This window comes from Perca fluviatilis, chromosome 3, assembly GCF_010015445.1.
Source record: "Perca fluviatilis chromosome 3, GENO_Pfluv_1.0, whole genome shotgun sequence".
Classification (NCBI taxonomy): Eukaryota; Metazoa; Chordata; class Actinopteri; order Perciformes; family Percidae; genus Perca; species Perca fluviatilis.
Window position 1 is genome coordinate 45,122,132 of NC_053114.1, and position 26,809 is coordinate 45,148,940.

The window sequence follows — 26,809 nt, forward strand, 5'->3', positions numbered from 1 at the left end:
AAGGAACGCTCCGAGGAGCAGGAGGAGGAAACTCCTGCCATTTTAAGTAACGCGGTTACAAGTGACGAGTTACCATCCTGCTCGGCCGCCCTCTCCCCATCAAGTCCTCCCATAGCCACCCCCTCACACCAGCAAGGCAAATAGGCTAACATTAACGTTATTAGTGTCTGGCTGCCTGTATGCAGGGGGAACACGTTTTTTTTGGGCTTATTTTAGCTGGCCCATCTAGTTTTCTGGAGGCCTAACTACAATCAAAATCCTGGCACCGCTAGTGGCGTGGCGTGTCGCGAGGCTATGTGTTAGGAACGTCACACGCGGGTTGGGTTTAGGAAAACAAACGTGGAAAGGAAACGTCACATGCGGGACACAAAGTTACACGCGGGACCTGATCCCCGGTCTCCTGGGTGAAAGTCCTGTGTTTGACCCATCCTCCTCCCCAACCAACTTCCCTACGCAGATTTTTGCCCTTTCATACTACTCGCTACGGCAGGGGTGTCAAACTCAATTTCGCTAAGGGCCACACTAGAAAACGAGAATCACATCAAGGGCCAGACATGTAGAGTTCATTGACGTGCTTTTATTTAATTGAAAAAGTAAAATATCTTTGACTCAGTGATTGCATGTCTTATATAGTCTTCTTACTTACAGTTTGGTCCACATAAAGCCCTGAAAAAGTGAGCAAAAAAGTTCCAAAGCCATCCTAGAATTTACCAAATCAAGCAAAAACAATGATTACATTTTCGAAGTAGGCTACCGCACAGCTGACCCACAACAATCTCTTTCACAGCCGGAATATGCAAACTCTCTGGTTCTGTAGGAATTTCTGCGTCTCAAATTTGCCAAATTCTGCTTTGAGTGTCACACTAAAAAGCAAGTATGCGTCTTGATACATGCGTCATACATACACCACTTCATGAGATCAGTCTGAAATATTGACTCTTCTCCTTCCAAAGAAGGAAGCTTGTTGAGCAGGAAGCAGTGGGTTAATAATGTCAGCTCAACAACAAGCTCGTTGAGTGGATTAAAACTAATCTAATTTGTTAATTGTGAGCTGGAAACCTAAAGACATTTTCCTCTAACAAACCAGAGAGTGTTTTTAGAAACAGCTGAAGATGACTGTATCTACTGTACTGAATCGTGTACTGTATGGACATCAGATGCTTTCCATATTTCTTCTTTTATTCAGAGACTCTGGTGGACATTTGTTTCTTTTAAATACAGACTACTGTTACAAATATATAAGTGATGGCAAAAAGAAGCTTCGTGAATGATGTATTCCAAGTAAAAGCTGAGTTACTTCCTCTATAGGCCTATCAGAACTTTCGGTCAACAGTCTCTTTCTCCATAAGGATTTAGATTATCAGCCACAATGTCTAAACCATCCTATAATGTCTAAACCATCCTTTAATGTCTAAACCATCCTATAATGTCTAAACCATCCTATAATGTCTAAACCATGCTTTAATGTCTAAACTATCCTTTAATGTCTAAACCATCCTATAATGCCTGACCCACAGCTACGTGGTTGTGAAATGAATGTTTCTGCTCCTGTAGAAGCCAGAAGTCTGTATGAAATCAACCTTGTTTTAAGAAAAACATGTTTTATCCACGATCTTATGGAGAAAAATTACACTACCCACAATCCTAAGCATAACAACAACGTCTCTGACTGGTCCAACTCGCTGTTACCATAGAAACATTTACCATACCCGCGAAACCGTGAACGGCTAGAACGAGCTTCTACCATTGAAGTCTCTGATAGTTTCTGTACACGGTCTCATACCTTTTGCAAAAGATTTTTTACTTTGAGAGTGTGTGTATGTCTGAGTTCATTTACAATCCCAACCACATGGTTGTAGGTGACTTCAGGCAGGTAGCAGAGAGACTTGGCCCATCAGTATCTATCAGGCTCCACCATTGTAAAGAGCTAACTGGAATAGCCATATCCCCACTCAGAGACCTTCTTCCAGTCTTCAAGTGTTGCATGACATAGGCTTATAGTCATCCAATGATTTCTGTTGACACAACAGAGGAAGACAGAATTATGGTACCACTGGGGATTGAAGATAGGACCTTCTGCATGTATAACAGACGTGATGACCACTACACTATGAATCCTCTGCTTCTGTAATCAAATCTGTGCATTAATGTGATTTTGAACCATTGAAACAATTAATGGACGTAGCTTCCGTGTCTGAAAAGTAAAGCCATTGTTAAAGTGCTTTAAAACTGCAGCTGGTTGCAAAAAGGAGTCCGATGACAGAGAGGGAACTTGTTGTTGGGTGTAGGGAAACCCTGCCATTTAATCTGTGTGGGGTTGTTGTCAAGATGTTTGATACCTATTTGTTTGTTAGTGTTTGATTGTCGTTACAACAGGCAATCTTTGGAGAGACCCAAGGCCAAGTCTGACAACCATCGTTGGCATTCTCACATGTGGCCAAATCTGAGCGTTTGTTTGGTTTTGACCAATAGCGACTGTCAATACCACAGCCAGGAACACCATCTAAAGACCCTACAGAGGTTAGATAGCTGGGTTTCCTTACAGGTCAGTCAGAACTAAAGATGTCTTCTAGATAAGACACAAAACCTTTTTGGAGTACCTTTAATCAAGTCTAGTTGCCGGAAATGATAGCAAGGATTTATTTGGTTGCTGTTCAATCCTTTTTGATTTGGTTACTTTTTTGGTTCCGAATCCCATTTATGCAAAGATCATAATACAGTATTTTATACCACAGAGGTTCTATAGTGTAGTGGTCATCACGTCTGCTTTACACGCAAAGGCTAGGACAGGTGTAATGTGTTCACGTTTTTTTGTATTTGTGAGCAGCCTAGCCATTTGGACGCATTTTGGACCATCTGAAGCCAAGCCACCAGAGTCAGAGGGAGACCAAAGTAGAGAGAGTTACAATAGTCTAGGCGGGAGGTTATAAAGGCATGGATGACTTTTTCCAGATCATTGTATGACAGAACAGACTTGAGTTCTTCTGTTGCGCCGCGCTCCACTTTATTCCTATGGGTGACGTCAAGCAACCTTAAGGTGCACGCAAAGCATCCCGGGAAAGCGGCACTGCATTTGAAAAAATGCTGCGAGTCAAAAAAGCTGGCCGATGCCCATCTTTATGCAGATGAATCCGTTGAACGCGACGCGACTATCCAGTACAAGTAGACGAAAATCTTTCAAACTGACCTGTTGATCTGAAAGGAAGACAGATTCAGCAAATGCACGGCCTATTTCTCTCTTAAAATGTTTTCAGAAACACATTTCGCTGAACTATTTTTGTAAAATACGAGATCGTATTCTCAACAAGCCGCCATGATGCATCGTTTTGAAATTCGGGAGTAGCCAGACCCATGTGACACATTCATCCAATCAGCTGCCGGTCAAGAGCGTGGAGCATCAACCACGACAATCAAATACATCTTAGCTACTACGTCTGTGAAGGTTCTCAGTCATCCAGGTCATAATTATCCAGGGAAGAGTTAAACTCAAAGGGAAACTAGACTTGGTTAAAGGTGCCGTTTCGTCTTTCATCTGATAGACTTCTTCAGTTATGACTGAACAGTAGGGGAACCTATTTAACCTCTGAGGGTGCGTTATATGGTGCTCTTAGCTGCGGCAACAACAGTCGTTATAGTCAAAACTAAACAAACGAGAATACCAATGATGGTCGTTCAGCCTTGGCCTTGGGTGTCTCCAATGTCTGTTATAATAACGTTCGATCACTAACAAATAAAGAGGTATTGATCATCTTGACAATGATCCCCAACAGTTTAAATAGCGGGGTTCTCTCTATGTAATCGGACACTTTTTGCAACCAGTGGAGTCGGTTTACACCTATCACCATTTCTAGCCATAGGCAGGCTGGGGGAGCGCATATTAATGTTAAAAAACCTCATAAAGTGAAATTTTCATGCCATGGGACCTTTAAGGCTTTCACTTTTCAGACCTATTATTATTTCAGCCGATTATATTACAGAATCTTATCAAACAGTGGTTCTGTAGTGTAGTGGTTATCACGTCTGCTTTACACGCAGAAGGTCCTGGGTTCAATCCCCAGTGGAACCAGAATTCTGTCTTGTTACCACCTGGCAAACATCAGGTGTAAGGTCAACAAGTACTGCTTTAAGGTTGAAGGTCTTACAAAGACGTTTCATCACTCATCTGAAAGACTGAAGTGTAAGAAAACCCAGCTATCTAAGGTGTTTAGATGGTGTTCCTGTGGTATCGACAGTCGCTATGGCAGTCAAAACTAAACAAATGCTCAAATTTGACAAAAATTGACAATGACCCCACACAGGTTAAATAGCAGAGTTTCCTAAACACCCAAAACCTAAGTTCTCTCTATGTAATCGGACTCCCTTCTGTAACCAGTGGAGTCGCCCTTTAAGGCACTTTCGCATTGGTTGCACTTTTCAGACCTGGAAAGTCTCTTTCTATGGGTCAGAATCACATTCATACACCATTTATATTAAGGACTCTCACACAGCAGAGGTTCTATAGTGTAGTGGTTATCACATCTGCTTTACACGCAGAAGATCCTGGGTTCAATCCCCAGTGGAACCATAATTCTATCTTTCTGCCATGGCGACAGTGAGCAAAATTAATTAGTCTGTAGAGATAAAGTCTCGGGCTAAGTCCTTTAGTTGCATCCACGTTTCCTTCAGCTGATTCCCTTCCTCGTGTGTCACCTCTGTCCCAGTGAGGAACCACGGGAGAGATGTGATGAAATCATGCCATCTCCAGTAGAACCAGCTCCTTTTAATGTTGTCGTTGAGTAAAATAAAACTGTGCTCAAAGAGGTGTGATCATCTTGACAATGACCCCCAACAGATTTAATAGCAGGATTCCGAAACACCAAAAACTAAGCTCTCTATGTAATCGGACCCTTTTTGCAACCAGTGAGCCGCCCCTTCTGTAGAAGCAGTTTTAAGGCTTTCACATTGGTTTTACTTTTCAGACCTGTAAGCCTTGTGCCGATTATATTACAAATTCACATATAACAGTGGTTCCATAGTGTAGTAGTCATCACGTCTGCTTTACACGCAGAAGGTCCTGGGTTCAATCCCCAGTGGAACCAGAATTATGTCTTGTTACCACCTGGCAAACATCAGGTGTGAGGTCAACAAGTAGTGCTTTAAGGTTGAAGGTCATACAAAGACGTTTCATCCCTCATCTGAAAGACTACTTCAGATTTGACTGAAGTGTAAGGAAACCCAGCTATCTAACCTCTGTAAGGTCTTTAGATGGTGTTCCTGGCTGTGGTATCGACAGTCACTACTGGTCAAAACTAAACAAATGCTCAACTTTGGCCACATGTGAGAATGCCAATGATGGTCGTTCACACTTAGCCTTGGGTTTCTCCAACGAAGTCTGTTGTAACAATGGCGAGCACTAACAAACAAAGAGATATCAATCATATAGACCTTTTCATGGCAGACATGTTGACATGTCATAGTAGGAAAAGCACAGGTGAATTCAAAACCATTACTGATGGCTGCATTCCACTTAGGAGGAGGTCCTGGTATTGTGCATGCTGACTCACTGAAATAGCTTACCTAGCACACTTGATGGGAATTGAGCCATCGTTAAGGTTATCAATTTCAGCTGTGCTTTTCCTACTATGACAAGTCAACATTTCTGCTGTGAAAAAGGTCCATTGACAACGACCCCACACAGGTTAAATAGCAGAGTTTCCTAAACACCCAAAAACTAAGTTCTCTCTATGTAATCGGACTCCCTTCTGTAACCAGTGGTGTCGCCCTTTAAGGCACTTTCGCATTGGTTGCACTTTTCAGACCTGGAAAGTCTCTTTCTATGGGTCAGTTTACACGCAGAAGGTCCTGGGTTCAATCCCCAGTGGAACCAGAATTCTGTCTTGTTACCACCTGGCAAACATCAGGTGTAAGGTCAACAAGTACTGCTTTAAGGTTGAAGGTCTTACAAAGACATTTCATCCCTCATCTGAAAGACTGAAGTGTAAGAAAACCCAGCTATCTAAGGTCTTTAGATGGTGTTCCTGTGGTATCGACAGTCGCTATGGCAGTCAAAACTAAACAAATGCTCAAATTTGACAAAATTGACAATGACCCCACACAGGTTAAATAGCAGAGTTTCCTAAACACCCAAAAACTAAGTTCTCTCTATGTAATCGGACTCCCTTCTGTAACCAGTGGAGTCGCCCTTTAAGGCACTTTCGCATTGGTTGCACTTTTCAGACCTGGAAAGTCTCTTTCTATGGGTCAGAATCACATTCATACACCATTTATATTAAGGACTCTCACACAGCAGAGGTTCTATAGTGTAGTGGTTATCACATCTGCTTTACACGCAGAAGATCCTGGGTTCAATCCCCAGTGGAACCATAATTCTATCTTTCTGCCATGGCGACAGTGAGCAAAATTAATTAGTCTGTAGAGATAAAGTCTCGGGCTAAGTCCTTTAGTTGCATCCACGTTTCCTTCAGCTGATTCCCTTCCTCGTGTGTCAGTCTGTCCCAGTGAGGAACCACGGGAGAGATGTGATGAAATCATGCCATCTCCAGTAGAACCAGCTCCTTTTAATGTTGTCGTTGAGTAAAATAAAACTGTGCTCAAAGAGGTGTGATCATCTTGACAATGACCCCCAACAGATTTAATAGCAGAGTTTCCGAAACACCCAAAAACTAAGCTCTCTATGTAATCGGACCCTTTTTTGCAACCAGTGGAGTCGCCTCCTTCTGTAGAAGCAGGTTTAAGGCTTTCACATTGGTTTTACTTTTCAGACCTGTAAGCCTTGTGCCGATTATATTACAAATTCACATATAACAGTGGTTCCATAGTGTAGTAGTCATCACGTCTGCTTTACACGCAGAAGGTCCTGGGTTCAATCCCCAGTGGAACCAGAATTATGTCTTGTTACCACCTGGCAAACATCAGGTGTGAGGTCAACAAGTAGTGCTTTAAGGTTGAAGGTCATACAAAGACGTTTCATCCCTCATCTGAAAGACTACTTCAGATTTGACTGAAGTGTAAGGAAACCCAGCTATCTAACCTCTGTAAGGTCTTTAGATGGTGTTCCTGGCTGTGGTATCGACAGTCACTACTGGTCAAAACTAAACAAATGCTCAACTTTGGCCACATGTGAGAATGCCAATGATGGTCGTTCACACTTAGCCTTGGGTTTCTCCAACGAAGTCTGTTGTAACAATGGTCGAGCACTAACAAACAAAGAGATATCAATCATATAGACCTTTTTCATGGCAGACATGTTGACATGTCATAGTAGGAAAAGCACAGGTGAATTCAAAACCATTACTGATGGCTGCATTCCACTTAGGAGAGGTCCTGGTATTGTGCATGCTGACTCACTGAAATAGCTTACTGGCACACTTGATGGAATTGAGCCATCGTTAAGGTTATCAATTTCAGCTGTGCTTTTCCTACTATGACAAGTCAACATTTCTGCTGTGAAAAAGGTCCATTGACAACGACCCCACACAGGTTAAATAGCAGAGTTTCCTAAACACCCAAAAACTAAGTTCTCTCTATGTAATCGGACTCCCTTCTGTAACCAGTGGAGTCGCCCTTTAAGGCACTTTCGCATTGGTTGCACTTTTCAGACCTGGAAAGTCTCTTTCTATGGGTCAGTTTACACGCAGAAGGTCCTGGGTTCAATCCCCAGTGGAACCAGAATTCTGTCTTGTTACCACCTGGCAAACATCAGGTGTAAGGTCAACAAGTACTGCTTTAAGGTTGAAGGTCTTACAAAGACATTTCATCCCTCATCTGAAAGACTGAAGTGTAAGAAAACCCAGCTATCTAAGGTCTTTAGATGGTGTTCCTGTGGTATCGACAGTCGCTATGGCAGTCAAAACTAAACAAATGCTCAAATTTGACAAAATTGACAATGACCCCACACAGGTTAAATAGCAGAGTTTCCTAAACACCCAAAAACTAAGTTCTCTCTATGTAATCGGACTCCCTTCTGTAACTCAGTGGTGTCGCCCTTTAAGGCACTTTCGCATTGGTTGCACTTTTCAGACCTGGAAAGTCTCTTTCTATGGGTCAGAATCACATTCATACACCATTTATATTAAGGACTCTCTCACAGCAGAGGTTCTATAGTGTAGTGGTTATCACATCTGCTTTACATGCAGAAGATCCTGGGTTCAATCCCCAGTGGAACCAAAATTCTATCTTTCTGCCATGGCGACAGTGAGCAAAATTAATTAGTCTGTAGAGATAAAGTCTCGGGCTAAGTCCTTTAGTTGCATCCACGTTTCCTTCAGTTGATTCCCTTCCTCGCGCGTCAGTCCATCCCACCGAGTAAGCATGTGAGAGAGAAAACGAGGAAATGTATTTTTAGAGGGATGAGACATCCTTTCTTCTGAAGTGTCAGCTGAATTCCTCAGCTTTATGGGCGAAGTTAGTAACGGCTTTTAGCTGCACAGCTTTCAGAAAGGCTGCTCTTGTAATCCTTGCTCGTAACTCCTCATGAAAATCCTTCTCAATCCTCGTTCCTCAGAGCAGGAATAAGAGCATTGAGACAGCCTTCATGTTGTGGACCAGAAGGACTTCTGGTTCAAGTGAGGAGCAATGAGATATGAAATAGGAGACCTGGGATCCACCCCAAGGGATTAATCTCCAATAGAACCAGTTCTCTTTAATGTTGCTGTTGTGTAAACTAAAACATTTATGTCTTGATTAGATCAGAAATACTCATACAGAGGTTCAGGTTCCAAAGATTAAACTCAAGTGAAACTAGACTATTTAAAGGTGCTCCAAAGACATTTCATCTCTCATCTGAAAGACTTATTCGGTTCTGACTGAACGGTAGAGAAAAACCCAGCTATCTAACCTCTGTGGGGTCGTTGGATGGGGCTCCTGGCTGTGTTAACAATAGTCGCTATGGTCAAAACTAAACAAACCTTCACATTTGACCTCATGAGAATGCCAACGATGGATCACACTTGGCCTTGGGTGTCTCCAACAACACCCAAGCACTAATGAACAAAGAGGTATCGATCAACTTGACAACGACCACACTCAGGTTAAATAGCGGGGTTTCTCTACACCCAAAAACAAGTTCTCTTGCAACCAGTGGAGTCACCTCTGGCTGGAAATGCAATTTAATCGCACTTTCGCATTGGTTTCACTTTGCAGACCTGTCAACTCTGTCCATTTTAATTGTTCAATGGTTCAGAATCACATAAATGCCCCACTTAAATTACAGAATATGTAACACAGAGGTTCCATAGTGTAGTAGTCATCACGTCTGCTTTACACGCAGAAGGTCCTGGGTTCAATCCCCAGTGGAACCAGACTTAAGTCTTATGAACTGAAATCTGTCACATTGTTACTTAAGTGGAGTACAGTGAATAACAGTGGCTATATTGCCTCAAAGTACCAAAGATTTGACAGAAATGTATAATTAGCTTTTTGCATGTGCATGTTTTTAGTCAATAATGTATAAACCAAATCCATGAGTTATATTTGAACATATTTGTGTGTTTGTGTGCCTGACAGGATGATAGAGTGGATTAAACACGGTCTGGAGAACATGGTTCCTCAGCCGGAGAGTGTTCGCTCAAAGACAGAAGTCAACAAGAAGACTGAAGCTCCTGCTTCAACTAAAGGTCAGCCTCCGATCATCCTTATCCAACTCATAGTGATGTCGTGGTGTGAGAGATTTCATTTTGCTAACCTGAGAGTCTCTTGTTTCCTTAAACAGCAGAAGCTCCGGCACCAAAACCTGCTCCAGCCACAAAACCTTCTGCTGACACTGAGAAGTGAGTAAAATGTTTGGCAGTAGTTTAATGAACATCATGCACTGTAAAAACTATAGTTCAGAGTGGGAGATATTAAAGTGTTTTTAACTAAATATGCCCTATGTTCCCACAGCCCTATGTTCCCACAGCCCTATGGTCCCACAGCCCAATGTTCCCACAATCCCACAAAGATTTTTCTTAAAATTAGGCCCTATGTTAGGGTTAGGATTAGATTCCATTTGTAGTTCATTGCTACTGGAATATATTTTGGGTGTAACTGGCTACCAAATTGGGAGAAAGGGGTATAAAATCAATACAAATTTATGAAAAAGGAAATGTGGGAACATATGGCCTAACTTTGAAAAAAAAAAGTGGGAACATAGGGCTGTGGGAACATAGGCACGCTCCCGGTAATCATACGCAAAGCTTAAAACTGGAGACACAGGAGCGAACTACAGGTGTAAAACTCAAGTGGTCATACTGGACATGGTCACCATTGTTAAAACTCGTCTTTTCTTTTTGTCCTCACAGGGTTTCTAATGAAGCAGAGCAGCAGCCAAAGTAAGTGAAAACATGTCTATCCAATGTTACAGAAGCTTTAGATCACCTAGCTTTAGCCCCAATCCTTTCTCTGGACATTAAACTCCTAAATGTCAAAAGGACGAAAACAAAACATAAACCAGATGTTATACAGCGGTGGAAGAAGTATTCAGGTAGATTGGGTAAACCCAGCTGCCGGCTCAGCTCAGGCTGGAAACCTGTACGTTTATCTATCCTGCTTCCATTACAATTTTCCTGGGACCAATCACAAACTGGCTTATCCACCTGGCGCGCTACTGGGGGGTTTAACACGATGACGATAGAGAAGCGACCAAGCAGCTTCTTGTTTACATTCAACATGGCGGCCACTGAAGCGCAGCAACCCGCTGATGCTGCTGTTGCTGCCACGTCACCCGGACCGTTGATCTGATTGGTTGAAGGACTATCCAATTGCGTACAGACTCATTTGAACTATGCCCATTGATCCCGCCTCTTGTGCAGTAGAAAATACAGAGCAGACTCCCCAGACTAATGTTCAATCTTAAAAAGATTGAGCTCGGTCTGCTGATAGCCAGACTAGTATTCAGTACTAATACCACACTATAACAACAATTCTCTGTTACAAGTACTTTGTAGAAGTCCGGCAGTGAAAATGTTACTTAAGTAAAAGTCTGTAAGTATCATCAGGAAATCTTTAGTTGAAGGTATCGACATAATGGACTTCTGTCATTAAGTGTCATTTGTTTTTTGTCATGACAAGTTGACATTGTTTGGGTTGTCTTGATTATGACAAGTTGACATTAATCAAAGTGACATTACCAGAAGTTGTCTTGGTCATGACAAGTTGACATTAATCAAAGTGACATTACCAGAAGTTGTCTTGGTCATGACAACTTGACATTAATCATAGTGACATTACCAGAAGTTGTCTTGGTCATGACAACTTGACATTAATCATAGTGACATTACCAGAAGTTGTCTTGGTCATGACAAGTTGACATTAATGAAAGTGATATTACCAGAAGTTGTCTTGGTCATGACAAGTTGACATTAATCATAGTGACATTACCAGAAGTTGTCTTGGTCATGACAACTTGACATTAATCAAAGTGACATTTCCAGAAGTTGTCTTGGTCATGACAAGTTGACATTAATCAAAGTGACATTACCAGAAGTTGTCTTGGTCATGACAAGTTGACATTAATCATAGTGACATTACCAGAAGTTGTCTTGGTCATGACAAGTTGACATTAATCATAGTGACATTACCAGAAGTTGTCTTGGTCATGACAAGTTGACATTAATCAAAGTGATATTACCAGAAGTTGTCTTGGTCATGACAAGTTGACATTAATCAAAGTGACATTACCAGAAGTTGTCTTGGTCATGGCAAGTTGACATTAATGAAAGTGATATTACCAGAAGTTGTCTTGGTCATGACAAGTTGACATTAATCAAAGTGACATTACCAGAAGTTGTCTTGGTCATGACAACTTGACATTAATCAAAGTGACATTTCCAGAAGTTGTCTTGGTCATGGCAAGTTGACATTAATGAAAGTGATATTACCAGAAGTTGTCTTGGTCATGACAACTTGACATTAATCATAGTGACATTACCAGAAGTTGTCTTGGTCATGACAACTTGACATTAATCATAGTGACATTACCAGAAGTTGTCTTGGTCATGACAAGTTGACATTAATGAAAGTGATATTACCAGAAGTTGTCTTGGTCATGACAAGTTGACATTAATCATAGTGACATTACCAGAAGTTGTCTTACATGACAACTTGACATTAATCAAAGTGACATTTCCAGAAGTTGTCTTGGTCATGACAAGTTGACATTAATCAAAGTGACATTACCAGAAGTTGTCTTGGTCACGACAAAGTTGACATTAATCATAGTGACATTACCAGAAGTTGTCTTGGTCATGACAAGTTGACATTAATCATAGTGACATTACCAGAAGTTGTCTTGGTCATGACAAGTTGACATTAATCAAAGTGATATTACCAGAAGTTGTCTTGGTCATGACAAGTTGACATTAATCAAAGTGACATTACCAGAAGTTGTCTTGGTCATGGCAAGTTGACATTAATGAAAGTGATATTACCAGAAGTTGTCTTGGTCATGACAAGTTGACATTAATCAAAGTGACATTACCAGAAGTTGTCTTGGTCATGACAACTTGACATTAATCAAAGTGATATTACCAGAAGTTGTCTTGGTCATGACAAGTTGACATTAATCATAGTGACATTACCAGAAGTTGTCTTGGTCATGACAACTTGACATTAATCAAAGTGACATTTCCAGAAGTTGTCTTGGTCATGACAAGTTGACATTAAATTAGTTTGGGATGTCCTTATTAAGACAACTTGACATTAAACAGGATGACATTATGTCAAGTTGTCATTACAAAGACATTTTCTTTTATTACTCAAAAAAATGATTTGCGCTGGTCAGGGGGTACTTGGAATAAAAACAAAATTCAATTCACACATTATTGAAAAAAATATATTATATACCTAAAATGTGTACTTTAGTAGAGTACTTCAGTAGACTTAGTTAAATTCCACCTACATTCCTGGTGATATATTAGCTTAGACAGCATAATGCCGGATATCCTTGTGTGTTTGAGGATCTAAGGACACAGAAAGTGTTTGACGTGATCTAACTCCTCGGTGTTGTGTTGACAGTATTATGGGCTGGATGGTCAGTGAGATCGGACGCATGTTGCCCCAGCCTGCACAGAAACAGGTGAGTCGCTGCAGTAACAGTTCAATTCAACTTTATTTATAGTGTCAAATCACACAACAGGAGTTCTCTCAGGAGACTTTATGAATAGAGTAGGTCTAGACCACACTCTATCATTTACAGAGACACAACAGTTTCCCACGAGCAAGCATTTGGTACGTCAGATGCGAGGAAATATTTCCTTTTTAACAGGCAGAAACCTCGGACAGACCCAGGCTCTGGGTGGGCGGTCATCTGCCACACTGATACAGATATACAGCAATACAGCAATACAGATATACAAATATACAGAGACACAGATATCCATAGACTCATATATACAGATATACAGAGACACAGATATACAGATATACAGATACACAAATATACAGAGACACAGATATGCAGATATATGAAGACAGATATACAGATATACAGAGACACAGATATACAGATATACAGAGACACAGAAATACAGAGACAGATATAGAGATATATAGATATAGATATATACAGATATACAGATATATGGAGACAGATAAACAGAGACACAAATATACAGATATATGGAGACAGATATACAGATATAGAGATATACTGAGACACAGATATACAGATATACAGATATACAGATATACAGAGACACAGATATACAGAGACAGATATAGAGATATAGAGATATACAGATATATGGAGACAGATATACAGAGACACAGATATACAGATATCTCTCATACGTATAAATCACAATAAGAAAAGCTGACCATCGCTGAACATGTCTTTATATTTGTTCTCCTCATGCAGGAGCCCAGCAGTGACGAGGTGCAGAACAGTAAGTACAACCTTTCCACGGCTCACACTAACAAATGAACTTTAGACTCTGCGGAGCTGGGAATCAACATCCCGTCGCTCTGTCATCTGGGTATTTTAGGGACCAAGGGGGCTTTCACACGTACCTCATTTGGTCTGGACTTTTGGACTTTTCAGTTTGATCCGAATCCAAAATTACGATGTGATACCTCCCCCGGACAAAACAGGTCTCAATCAGGATCAAACTGAACCATGGTCCGGTTCAAATGTGAATGCATTATTTGGATGGTTCAGACTTTCGGAACAAATACAGGAAGCTCTGGCAGGCTGTCATCGTATTATAAGAGAAGCCTCGCTCCTTTAAGGAACAGCTCAGAGCTCAAAATTTCCCTGTGGGAGGACACCCAGATCAGGACGTAGTTTTGTCACCTATAGTTCTTTAGTGCGCTTGCATAACTGCAGTGTGAAACCAAAACTTACCGATCAAATGTAGACAATGGAACAAAAACATGACCCTTGGTCCGGACTTTCAGGCGGTAAAGCCCCCTAATTCTACTTCGATTGGCAACTGACTTTTGTTAATATAAAGATAATTTTTCCAGACTTTTTTTCGGTTTTTGGATCTTAGAAATGTAGCTTTTTTAGTTTTACTCTCCACGTGCATTGATGAGTTGATTGGTTGATTGATGGGTTTTGATTGGCAGGGGATGGTGTCAGTGATGAGGCGGACTCTAACCGGGCTGCTCTTCTCCTTTCGTTTCAGGGGGGGAAAAGGGCGGCAAGAGCCCCTTAAAATAGAAGGAGACAGAGGACAGAGTCGCTCACACTGACACTGGCAGCAGACAGACAGACAGACAGACAGACAGACAGACAGACAGACAGACAGACAGACAGACAGACAGACAGGAAAAAGTTTGCTCCACAAAACAGCTGTGCTTTCAGTTTTTTAAATTAATAACCTTATTTTACCAAACATTTTTGAAAAAAACAACGAAATAACATGGAATGAAATAAGACTTGTTTTCTATAAGATGTTTGTTTGGCACATATTTAAACATGTGTAGATCTGGAAGATGGTTGTTTGAGATTACATACATTTGCATATAAAGAACATACATTTTGTTTCCTAAATCTATTTATATCTCTGTTTGTCACAGATTAAATTATGCCAGTAACTACAGTAACTACAGTTTAGTAACTACAGGACAGACTGAAGTACTGTAACTTCATATAAGCATTGATGCCATAGGTGCTTTACTTCAAACTGCAAGCCCACATAAACTATTAGTATTAGACAAGGACAACTTTTGTTTTGTTGTAGAGGCTTTTGCTGATGATATAAAGGCAGCTAACTGACCGCAAACGTCGCAACTTCGCTATATGTTCATAAAAATAAAGAAATTGGAATAAAATAAGAGCTTTGTTGAGTGTTTCTGTTGGTGTACATGACGTGTAGGGAAAAGAAATCAATCAACCAACCAACCAATGAGTCTATCAAACAATACTTGAATGTCCAAACATGTTACGTGCACGGAGTCATAATGCATTCACTTGAAAAGCAATTGTCTTACTCTCCTCTTTACCACATGTAACAGAAGAGAGCAAATGAAATTAGCATTGGCAGTGGCAGGAAGCGGTCTCACTCATCTTACAACCGTGAAGCCATATCGGCTCAAATGATCCTGCAATGTACAACAGATCAGAATGGGCTTTCCACCTGAACATACGCAAAGTCCTGAGGTGCCTGCGCAAAGTCGACACACTGATAACAATGCCATCTGTAGACTCTCCCAACGTCTCAAACCCAAACCAAACTAAAACCGGATTAAACCAAACAGGTGGGACATATGTACTTCCAATGACATCAAACACTTAAGTAGGCTCAACAGATTCTCACTCCCATAAAATCTCGTAAAATATGGACGCTCGGTCAGGTGCCTTTGTTGTTGTTATTAACGCTAAAACTCTCCTTTAGCGTCATATTACGCGCTTTACCTAAACGTGCTTGGGCGGGACTATTGGGGTCCCTTTTGACGCAGTTATGTTTAGGAAAAGGTCGTGGGTGGGCTTACAGTTTGGTTTAGGAAAAGAAGAAAGCGACTTTAGGAAACTTTACACGTGGGACGATATCCCCAGTCTCCTGGGTGAAGGTCCTGTGTAGTTTGACCCATCCTCCCCCCCAACCAACCTCCTCCAGAATTTCGGCCTTTCATACTACTCGCTACCGTAGTTGCTCTTAGTGCTACGTCATCAAACCCCATGTAGCTGCTTTTCTCCCCAGTACGTTCTACAAACACACTGAAGGGCATTTTTTTCGTTGCTTTAGACGCTGAAAGCCACTGTCCAAACGTCCGTATTTTACGAGTTCGGAGTGAAAACGGGTTTGTAGGCTAGCCTTTTTAATTAATTATTAACGAGATGGTAAACCCGTAAAAACAGGGCTTTTTTTCAAGCGCGTTACGCTTCTGTAAATGTGTATTCTGTATGTGTTTGCTGAGTGCATCAGATTTTCCACTGTGTGTTTGTAATTAATGATTTCACCAATTTCCATTTGTCTTTTAAGATTCAAAACAGACTAATTCATGATTTTGTTTGACATTAAAATATGTATGAGCCCTGCCAGCTGAGAGTCAGTACCCATTTACTCCAGAATATCATGAATTTACAACCTCCAGAGGTTGATGTGTCCACACACACACACACACACACACACACATGTAGTACATACAGATAATCCTCAGCCCTGCTTTTTCCGCCGTGTGCCGTTCAGTCAGAATCATCCAGCAGAAGACGGACCTGGTGCTGGAGGACGTCGGACCCGACGAGGAAGAGAATCTGGTGAGTTTGACTCGACTGATTCTGTCCTAATCTGGAGGACATTTGGATCCCTTTCAGAATAGCAGTGATTAGCATCTGAGGCTACATTTACATTGTTTATCTCCAGTAGAAGAACTAATCTCTGTTTAAACTAACACGCCCAAACCTCAAATATCTCATCATGATCCTGGTATACTGGACATAAACAAGAGGCAGCGTGGAGACTCCACCCACTGCTGGTAGTTACCATGGTAACGTTAGTAGCTTTAAGTCTCAGAGAACGAGACGTCGTGACCGATAAGACCCAATCAGGAGGAGCAACGTTAGCGTCAGTGTCGGTGTTGCCAAAGGTCTCCTTTTGTGGCCATTGAGACTGAAACACAACCCCGCAGATTCAGAACCAAAACGGGTCAGAAGTGTTTCCAAATGTGTCCGGTTTAGAGGCTCGGAAACGCCAGAGCAGGGGGAATGAGAGAGGGAAACACCAGAGCAGGGGGAATGAGAAGGGCAAACACCAGAGCAGGGGGAATGAGAGAGGGAAACACCAGAGCAGGGGGAAGGAGAGGGGGAAACGCCAGAGCAGGGGGAATGATAGGGGGAAACACCAGAGCAGGTGGAATGAGAGGAGGAAACGCCAGAGCAGGGGGAATGAGAGAGGGAAACACCTGAGCAGGAGAAATGAGAGGGGGAAATGTAGTAGAAGATATTCCTTTTTAAACCGAAACACAAGAGCAGGGGGAATGAGAGGGGGGAAACGCTAGAGCAGGGGTAATGAGAGGGGTAAACGTAGCAGAAGATATTCCTTTTAAACCAAAATGTAGTGGTGTAAATGTAGCCTTACAGAAAGACAAATAGAACAATATAATATCTCGATGGTTCAATTCCCAGACTGGCAGGATAAAATCTGGGTGGGGAAGGTGAAATAGCAGCGCTTTTACTTCCATCATTATCAGTTTTTGTTTCATGACCTCCTGTGATTATTACACAAAATCAAATAATTCTAGTTTGCTAAGTAAATGCTTGTTCTCCTTCTTGTAGGATTCTGGCAGTAAAGACGCTGCTAAGCATATTTAAGTAAAGGCTTAATGCCCGACAAGGTGTCCATTACCAGTTGCCTCCGCTGGAGTCCATTAATTACCTGATAATGGACACCCCATAGGGATTTAATCTGTTTACAATCATTCCCATCTGTCAGGGACCAAACAGTGAGGCGATGTGGAGACCAGGTAGACTGGGTAAACCAGCCTGATCGGCCGGCGGTTTGATTCCTCCCTGCAGCTCAGGCTGGAAACCTGTACGTTTATCTGTCCTGCTTCCGTTACAATTTTGCGGGGACCAATCACAAACTGGGTAATCCACCTGGCGTGCTATTTGCCGGTTTAACAAGATGGCGATAGAGAACCAACCGAGCAGCTTCTTGTTTACATTCAACATGAAGCAGCAACCCATTGATACCGCTGAAGCTGCTACATCACCCAGATCGTTGCTATGATTGGTCAAAGGACTATCCAATTGCGTACAGAGTCATTTGAACTATGATCACGCCTCACGCCTCGTGTTTTGTTGTGCTTGATCAAAAAACATCCCCCCCACCCCTCTGATTTTTTCACAAATCGCACCCTGTGTGACAGTATGTTTAACACAAAGACAAGCTAGCTATCAGCCATGCCATTGTCCCCCAAATAATACAAAGATTTTACCAAACAAACGATCCACCATGTGTACTGTTGAAGTAGCGACCAGAGATGTGAGATGATAGCTGTGAAACAAAGTCAATTCAGAGGAGACGGTTTAGAGTAGGGATGTATAACTCAACTTTATTTTAAAGGGCCACACTGGGAAATGAGAATCACATAAAGGGCCAGACATGTAGAGTTTATTGACATGAAAAAGTCATATCTTTGGCTATATTATTGCATGTCTCTTAAAGTCGTCTCACATACAGTTTGGTCAACATAAAGCCTTATCCATCATAGAATTTGGCAAACAATGATTACATTATTTTACAGCCTGAATAGGAAAAACCTCTGGTTCTAGGGGAATTTCTGAGTCTTGAGTCTTCTTTGAAAAACAATTTCCCATCTTTTTGGTTTGGCAGCAAAATGTATGTGAAATCCTGCGTGCCTTGAGTTTGACACAAGTGGTTTAGAGTGTAACTTACCTTCTTGCAGCTTGTGTGTTAGCGCCATCCTGTGCTGTCAAGGGGACTAGGCACTGAAGGACTACACTCAGTTTGGAAAAAACAGATATTTGTACCTACAAAAGGATGGCCCTGCAGAAACATATTGGGAATCACTGTTTTAGAGGGTACCAGGGGAAGTTCCATTGTAGGTACCATGATGCTTTGAAGGGTAGCAAGGTTGTACCAGAGTAGGTACTATGGTACTTTAGAGGGTAACAGTATAAGTACCATGGTAGGTACCATAGCTATTTTTCCATGTGAAGAAAATCAGAGTGAGATCTCTGTCTGTGGTTGTTTTTAGACAGAAGAGGCAAAGACCCGGATAGATCAAAGCATTCCATTGACGGACAGCATCGAGAAGGAAGCTGGAGAATTGGTTCAAGCTCACGTGGAGGAAAGGTTAGTGATTACTCTTTCTGCCTAATTTCCTTTTCCTTTTGTTGTTTTTCTTTTTGTTCCACAAGTATATTTAAGCCCAGTTCAAACCAAAGTCTTGAACCGGCCCGTGTCAGCTCGACTCAAACCAGCTGATGGTGTCACTGCTGGTGGAGTCTCCAGAGGCTGGTTTTACAACGTAAGAGACGTCTCCTGTTTCAACAGCCAATAGAGAAGCCAGCTGGTTGAGTCTCCAGAGGCTGTTTTTAGAACGTAAGAGACATCTCCTGTTTCAACAGCCAATAGAGAAGTCAGCTGGTCAAATCAGCTGCGAACTGCAGAAATAAAATTATCCACAATCCATCCATCCAATCTATGGTGCAAACTGTCATTTTATGGAAATGGCAGAGTTTAAGATGGAGGCTCAACGAGCGCCCGCGAGCACAGTATGTGGTGGAGTGAGCTAGAGAGTGACTGAAGAGAGGGAGTGGCGTTAGAACAAAGCAGTTAATCAAAGAAATAAAACATTTTCACAGATTCATCACTAGAAATGCCACTGTAGCAAGTTTCACTAACGTTATCGAAATTCATATTTTAAGATGCTACAAATGATATTTCCAGCTACAAAAAAGCCTTAAAAGTTGGAAGTTGGAACGGAGTACAAAGAGCCGTTGCTATGCAGATGATACACTGTCAAGTGTTGAAGACCGACAGGTTGCAACTAGCTGAAAGTTTAAACTAGTCTTGTCACAAATCTTTGGTTTGCACTGGCCTAAAGGAAGAAAATGTCACTGTCACAATGTCACTGGTCATAAAATGTTCAGCACTTATGGACACTTGCAGACCAGTTTTTTGTCCTTCTTTTGTGCAGACATATTATTAGACTTTATTTAAAAGTGTAATTTCCTTGAATTATGGAGAGTAGCTCTTCCCTGTTGTACAGACTGCAGCAGGATCATCTGGAGGCAGCCCGCAACGCAGAGGAGATGGCCAGGAAGGCAGCGGAGGAGGCAGCGCGACAGCTGGAGGTGGAGCATTTGGCTAAGATCATCACAGAAACGCTGCCAGAGTCCATCGAGCAGTAAGTCACACAAATAAACACAACACGTAGAAATTTAGACACATTCTGTCCAGTCAAAAGAGTACAATAGTCTTTATTGTCATTGTACAACACAATTGAAGGCAGTCCTATCAGTGCAAAAGTGAATGAATAAATATAAATGAGCTTCTAAAAGTCCCTATAAAAATGTATAAAAAGAGACAGAAGATTTAAAAAAAGAAAGAAACTAATGCCAAAAAAACACTGACAAAAAACGTCCATGTGAACAAGTTGAAGGATCTCATAACATTGCCTGAAATCTTTTCTCTTTGAATAAAATCTGAGATGGAATCGGTTTTTAAGACACATGATACTTGCAGTCCAAATACACTTGAAGACATCCAAAACACTGACCTGAGACTCTCTCCTGCTGTTTGTTCACAACAGACTGTCCAACATCCCAGAGGAGGAAAACGAGGATGACGCAGAGTAAGTCTATCTTCATGAAACACAAACCACCAATCTGCTGCTATCCCACATGCACTGCTATGTTGAATTAACTGCTAATAGCTACTGCTACTGCAACTTCTCTGTCGACAAAAAAAGTCATGGGCAGATCAGATGCATCACTCGCAGCTGATTGGTTATGGTACGTGTCCACCGGCAAGCATAATTTCCACGCTTCCCATTCATTGTCTCTGTAAACAGCCGCGTAATGCATTCTGGTAGCGTGAGGCGGGGCCTATAATCCTATAATGTCCTATAATGTCCTATAATGTTTTTAATTTAGTCTGGAACAAAAGTCTGGAACTAATTTAGACAGCCTCTCCTGATCTCCAAAAGGTTCAAATGAGCCCCTAGATTCCACCAGGCGCATTTTGTGTTCAGCAATCGCGGCCACTCAAGACTCAAGAGCTTGTTATTCCACTAGCCGTGACGCAGCACATCCCAAAATAGTCTCTCCTCTAGGCTTCGCTATAAATACGCGCCAGGTCTGTTTTTTAACAGAGTTGCGCCTGGTGGAATTATAGGGTAACACTGAATGTACTTTATTATGAACTTTCTGCACCATCTGCTGCAAAGTGAAGGGTTGAACCTCCATACACTGTTGTTTTACAAAAGCTCTAATCTCAAGCTCTGCTGCTCTTGGCTTGAATCGGATGCTGCTCCGTTTAGCAATGAATTCCTTTCTGAACTGTCTGACAGGGTCTCTCCATCTTGTTTTGTCACTTGCTGCTCACCGTTTAGGTTGCAGAACCTGCAGGAGGAGAGTGAAGACAGCACAGACAGTAGGAGTCCTGAGGAAAATAAAGTAACAGAGGAAAATAACAAAGCCACTGTTGAGGAAAAGAAAGAACTCAATCAGTAAGCTCGGCAATAGTTAGATTAAGGTTTGCCCCTGCAATAAGACGGAGGGATGCTCCCATACCTCTTTGATTTGGAACCCGATTTATCTTTAGACCATCACCAATACATATATTTCATATAAATATATTAAAGGTGCACTATGAGTTCCTGCATGGTTTCAGCACAATTTCATTTTTTTCTCAAATTGTAGGCATCTCTCCCTGATCTGCTAGCTGCCTGCCCCCTGAACACACTGTGAAAAAGCCCGGTCTCGGGAGACAACACAGGGGTCGTAACAAACCAAAATACAACAAACCATGTTTCAGCCAATCACCGACAAGATGGTTGGGGGTTAGTGACAGTTAGTCAGTTATGCCGCCTTCACACTGGCAGTTGAAATCGGCTCCGACATGGCTTTGAAACGACCGGAAGTCATTAATTTCCTCTGGAGATTCGCAGACCGCATGCGAATGGGTCCGAACGAGTGTGGTGCGAAAAAAATCGTGTCAGTTGGTCATCCGGATGCATTCAAAAAATGTAACTGTTGTTAGCGTTGCTATGGTAATGATAAACAAACCTGCTAATTGGTTAGCTAGCAACAGACATCAAACTATTGACATTATACCGCTATATCACATTTAACCGATGTGACATGTCAACGTCCTGGGCAGCTTCTCTCCATGCAGCAGCCTTTCTGTTTCTATCTGTATAAGAGAGGTCAGAGAGAATCGTACATTCAGACACTTATCAGTCGTTCTATTCTCTCCGCCATTTTTGTGAGTCGCTTCCAAAGCTTTTCAACGGTGTAGTACAGCGTCCGCTGGGGGCATATTGCGTATTACGGAGCTGATTTCAACTGCCAGTGTGAAGGCGGCGTTAGTCATGACAGTTACGGAAACATGGGGGAAGGGGCAAGCTTGCTCTGTTTTGTTTGGAATTTACTTTGAACGTCAACAGAAGTGACGTCATGCAGGAACTCATAGTGCATCTTTAAGTCATTCTCTTGTGGAGTTCTGTAAGAAACTCTAAGATGTCATTATATTTTGGTATGGGTTGCTTCCAGTGTATAAGCTTGCACTAAGAGCTTGGCCTTTGGTAAGATCAAATGTAGCTAGCTTTTTTACTTCTTATGGCTATTTAGAGTGAGCTGAAGTCCTGCCCCTGTTCCAGGCTAGAATCTGTAATTAATAGGGCTTGGTTAAAATAATCTATTCTCCAATTTAAATCAATTGTTTGTGTAATCTGATATTGATTGATAAAATTATGAAATTGGTCTTTTAATATATGCCTTGCAAATGATTGTAGATGTTAGTCACGTTTAGTAAAACGTCCTTTAAACAAACCTTTTTGGGCTCAGTTTTATTTTCTGGGCATTTCAGGCCTCTATTTGTATAGGACAGCTATATAAGACATGAAGGGGGAGAGAAAGAGGGGGAATGACATGCAGCAAAGGGCCGCAGGTCGGAGTCGAACCCACGGCCACTGCAACGAGGAGTACACCTCTATACATGGACGCGCAGTCCACAAGGTGAACTACCTAGGCAACCTTTGGCTCAGTTCTTAATGTAAACATTAACCTAGTACATTATAAAACAATTTGACAGTGCTTCTTCCTTCCTTATCCATTTGATGCAGAAGTTCTCTGAGAATATTTTATGTATATACAAACTAAATTGGTTTTGTAACTGAAATTCCCCTAACCTAATTGATACCGAATCGGAAATGTAATTGAGTCGGGACCTTGTGAGTTGGAATCAAAAGATTCAGGGAATTTTGGGCGATTTCCAGCCCTAGTTCTTAATAAAAGGTGTCTGTCAAAATGGGATTCTCCATTTCTTGGCTGCACCTAGAGATTCTGTCCATGAAAATCACTAAGAGAATTGGGATGATTTACTACTTTGGCAAAGATGGACAGTGGACAGAGGGCCCTGCACGCCATACTCCTGCAGTACCTCTCCAAGTCATCCTGGGTTCATAGACCTTCTCCAGTTCCACAAAACAAATGTAGGTTGGAGGAGTAAACTCTCATGACTCCTTCACTATCTTTGAAAATGTTCCATTGTTTTACAACCAGTCTGGAATTGGTTAGAAGGTTGTCTGTGTCGGAGGCTGAGGAGGAAGGCTGTTGATCTCGACAACGGCTCCTGGGACTGGGATCTGTGCACTGCATAAGAAGATCCATCAAAAACATCTTGGAAGCAGCTGAAAAGGTTTCCCATTGACTCTGGATTAAAAGGGGTGACAAGCGGCGAAGTAAGCTACCTGGACACAAGGCAGGGCATGATCACCCCTGGCTGGGTTGCCCGGGCGAGGGTGTATGATGATGAGCCCTGAAACACCTGAGGACCCTAGGTCTATCACTGATGATGTGTCCAGGTTGCACCAAGGGCGTGTCATGTGACTAGCATCCCTAGAATAAACTTTCCTGACAGAGGCATTGCAGACCTTCAAGTTGCCTTTAAGGACTTATCAAACCAATGTGGTTTGTATGGTATACCAGCACACAGTCACTGTCCATGACCTCTATGTCATATTGAACAGGTATATCAACCAAGGCAGACCAACAATTTGTGGAGCCTATATAATTTCAGGTTGAATCTCATCGACCCTGGGCCCCTTGCCACTGCTGACTTTTTTGGCTGCCTCATTGATGTTTCTCAAAAAGGTGGCCAAGCCTTCCTCCAAGTTTTGTAACTGCCTCATGCTTTCAGGGTGTAGAAATGAAGCTAAGCCTGAAGGTTAAGTTTTTAATGTATTGGTCGATCTGTGTTCCAACACTCACCTGTGGTTATGATCTCTGGGTAGTGACAGAAGGAATGAAATCAAGGATTGCATTGAAAGGACCTTGTTAAAGTGGTTCGTGCATAATCAGGATGCTTACATGATCTCCCTGTGGAGGTATATCAGTCATGTCCAACTAGCAGGGGACCCAAGGGCAGACCCTAAACACACTGGAGGGATTACATAACCAATTTGACCAGAGAATGAAGCTGTAGCAGGGATGGATGTGGCCAAGGAGAAGGATGCCCGGGCTACCTTGTTTAGCCTATTGCCACTGCAACCCAGAACCGGTAAGTGGCAGAAATGGATAGAAGGACTTCTTACATTTGTATCCAAGGAAGGTCAAAAAGGAAGGTCATCTGTACTTGGTTAAAGCTGCTCGAACACATTTTGTCTGTCATCTGAAATACTTTTTCAGTTGTGACTAAACGGTAGGGAAACACAGCAATTTAAAGGTGCTGTAGGTAGGATTGTGAAGATCCAGGACTTAGCCAAAAAATTTGAACATCGACAACTTCTCAGTCCCTCCCCCCTTTCTGCTAAAGCCCAAAACAGTCTCTTAAGACCCTCCCCCCACAAGAGATAATGAATGCGTGTGCATGAGCAGTGATTGATACACAGTTAGACACCCCTCCTGGCCCTGATTGGTGCATCTGAAAAGTTAGACACCCCCCCTGGCCCAGATTGGTGCATCGGAACAGTTAGACACCCCCCCTGGCCCTGATTGGTGCATCTGAACAGGGAGTGGTGGATTTTTGCAAATCGCACTCCAGGCTGTAGGTGGCGCCAGAGGACCTGGATTTGTTTTTTTTTATTACCTGCTTCATGTAGTTCTACTGGAACATAGGGTCAGTTTCAGCAAATATGACAGAAAGTTAGACTTACCTACTGCACCTTTAACCTCTGTGGGCCGTTGTCAAGATGGATACCTCTTTGTTTGTTAGATCCTCTTACAACAACACCTTCCTTGGATAACTATGACCCAAATGACTGAGAACCTTTACAGGCACTTCTTCCATTGGATAAAAAAAGAAGCTTAACCTTAAGATAAATGGGTTTAGCCCATTGGCTCACATATCATCCTCTGGTACCACAAAATAGCTGAGTGTCCGTTAGTTGCCGTTATTCAACATGGGTCTCAAACACCTATCAAAGCTAATGTAACATTTGTTTGTTATATTCTAACTAAATTATTGTTGTTATATCTTTGTTGAAATGACAAGCTGTTCAAATTGTACTGGCCAGTTGAGTTTTCCATTTATCTTATCTTAGCTTTCTTTGCTCTAGGTTAGCTAGGAACTAGGGCGGGACTTTGGTTCTAAATAGTTTCTTTATGCCCAGTGTGCCCTATGCTGCATGTTTGCCTCTTTCCACAGTGTCTCCTTCTGGTTAAATTTGTTTTGTGTTGCTTTTTGTCAACTTTTCTTCTACTAATCAGGGCAGACCTCAAAAGGTAGGTTATGAATTTTACAGTCAGTATAAGAGCTTAAATGGACTGCATTTATATGACGCTTATCTAGTCTTAGCAACCATTTAAAGGCTCTGACACACCAACCTGACTGCCGACTGTCTGCAGAAAAGGCAGTCGGACTGATCAGTCTCCCCGAGTTGGTCAAAAAAGTTCCTCAGAACACATCAAAGAGACGCCGACTTGAGCGTACCTTCTGCGCATTTGCAAGACGTAATACGTCTCCATAACAGCAGGCGGCGCTAATCTGTATTGTCGCCCAAAAAATTAAAACCAGCAGCTTATTTGACAAACGCTTCACGTAGGTCTTGCTGCTCCCGAATTTCAAAGCCGACCATAATGGCGTTTCGTTGGGAATACGATCTCGTATTTTACGAAAATAGTTCACTGAAACATGTTTCTGAAAACATTTTAAGTGAGGCCGTGCAGTTGCTGAATCTGTCTTCATTTCAGATCGACAAAGGTCAGTTTAAAAGATTTTCGTCAGATTTTGGGAGGCGTTCGTCACGCTCATCCCGCTCATCATTTCCGGTAATTGGTCATTGAGTCCGACTGGCCACTGGCTAATTCAACCAGTCAAATCGGCCCAAATGAAGGCCGACAGCTCCTCCGACTGACGATGGCATGGAACACACCAAACAGACTCGGGTCACCAACCTCGCCAGACCGATAATCGGGTTGGTATGTCAGCGCCTTAAATGGCGCACCAACATTCACACACACACATTCATACACTGGTAGCCAAAGCTACCATACAAGGCACAACCTGCTCATCGGATAAACATTCACACATCAACAAGCAGCAAAAATGTTTGGGCAAATCCTGTTCCATGGCCACTTTTGAACTTTTATTTCCAACATTTTTTCAGTTGGTTGTTCCTACAATACCTACATATGGTGATCGGTATGCCCAGTGGGAACTGTGCCATAAAATGTTGTGTAGAGTCATAGACATTCATGGTT

The 26,809-nt window shown here is 42.1% G+C and overlaps 1 protein-coding gene and 7 non-coding genes across 12 annotated transcripts in view; all 8 read left to right on the forward strand.

Annotated features, from left to right (window-relative positions):
* Positions 1–26,809, forward strand: part of cngb1a (cyclic nucleotide gated channel subunit beta 1a) — a 77,777-nt gene that overhangs the window by 20,585 nt on the left and 30,383 nt on the right. Inside the window, exons 10-20 of one of the 5 annotated variants that reach the window (XM_039795308.1) lie at positions 9,505–9,614; positions 9,710–9,767; positions 10,278–10,307; positions 12,991–13,051; positions 13,832–13,859; positions 16,608–16,675; positions 19,138–19,235; positions 20,137–20,292; positions 20,698–20,739; positions 21,499–21,615; positions 25,817–25,831. In XM_039795308.1, coding sequence (XP_039651242.1) covers positions 9,505–9,614; positions 9,710–9,767; positions 10,278–10,307; positions 12,991–13,051; positions 13,832–13,859; positions 16,608–16,675; positions 19,138–19,235; positions 20,137–20,292; positions 20,698–20,739; positions 21,499–21,615; positions 25,817–25,831 — 783 coding nt within the window. The remainder of the gene's footprint in view (positions 1–9,504; positions 9,615–9,709; positions 9,768–10,277; positions 10,308–12,990; positions 13,052–13,831; positions 13,860–16,607; positions 16,676–19,137; positions 19,236–20,136; positions 20,293–20,697; positions 20,740–21,498; positions 21,616–25,816; positions 25,832–26,809) is intronic. The other 4 variants (XM_039795310.1, XM_039795309.1, XM_039795311.1 and 1 more) reach the window with 4 other exon arrangements.
* On the forward strand, positions 3,994–4,066 carry trnav-uac. Its single transcript has one exon. It is a non-coding gene; the product is annotated as a tRNA-Val (tRNA).
* Positions 4,492–4,564, forward strand: trnav-uac. Its single transcript has one exon. It is a non-coding gene; the product is annotated as a tRNA-Val (tRNA).
* Positions 5,006–5,078, forward strand: trnav-uac. Its single transcript has one exon. It is a non-coding gene; the product is annotated as a tRNA-Val (tRNA).
* Positions 6,291–6,363, forward strand: trnav-uac. The gene has a single exon. It is a non-coding gene; the product is annotated as a tRNA-Val (tRNA).
* On the forward strand, positions 6,809–6,881 carry trnav-uac. The gene has a single exon. It is a non-coding gene; the product is annotated as a tRNA-Val (tRNA).
* On the forward strand, positions 8,094–8,166 carry trnav-uac. The gene has a single exon. It is a non-coding gene; the product is annotated as a tRNA-Val (tRNA).
* trnav-uac lies at positions 9,227–9,299 on the forward strand. Its single transcript has one exon. It is a non-coding gene; the product is annotated as a tRNA-Val (tRNA).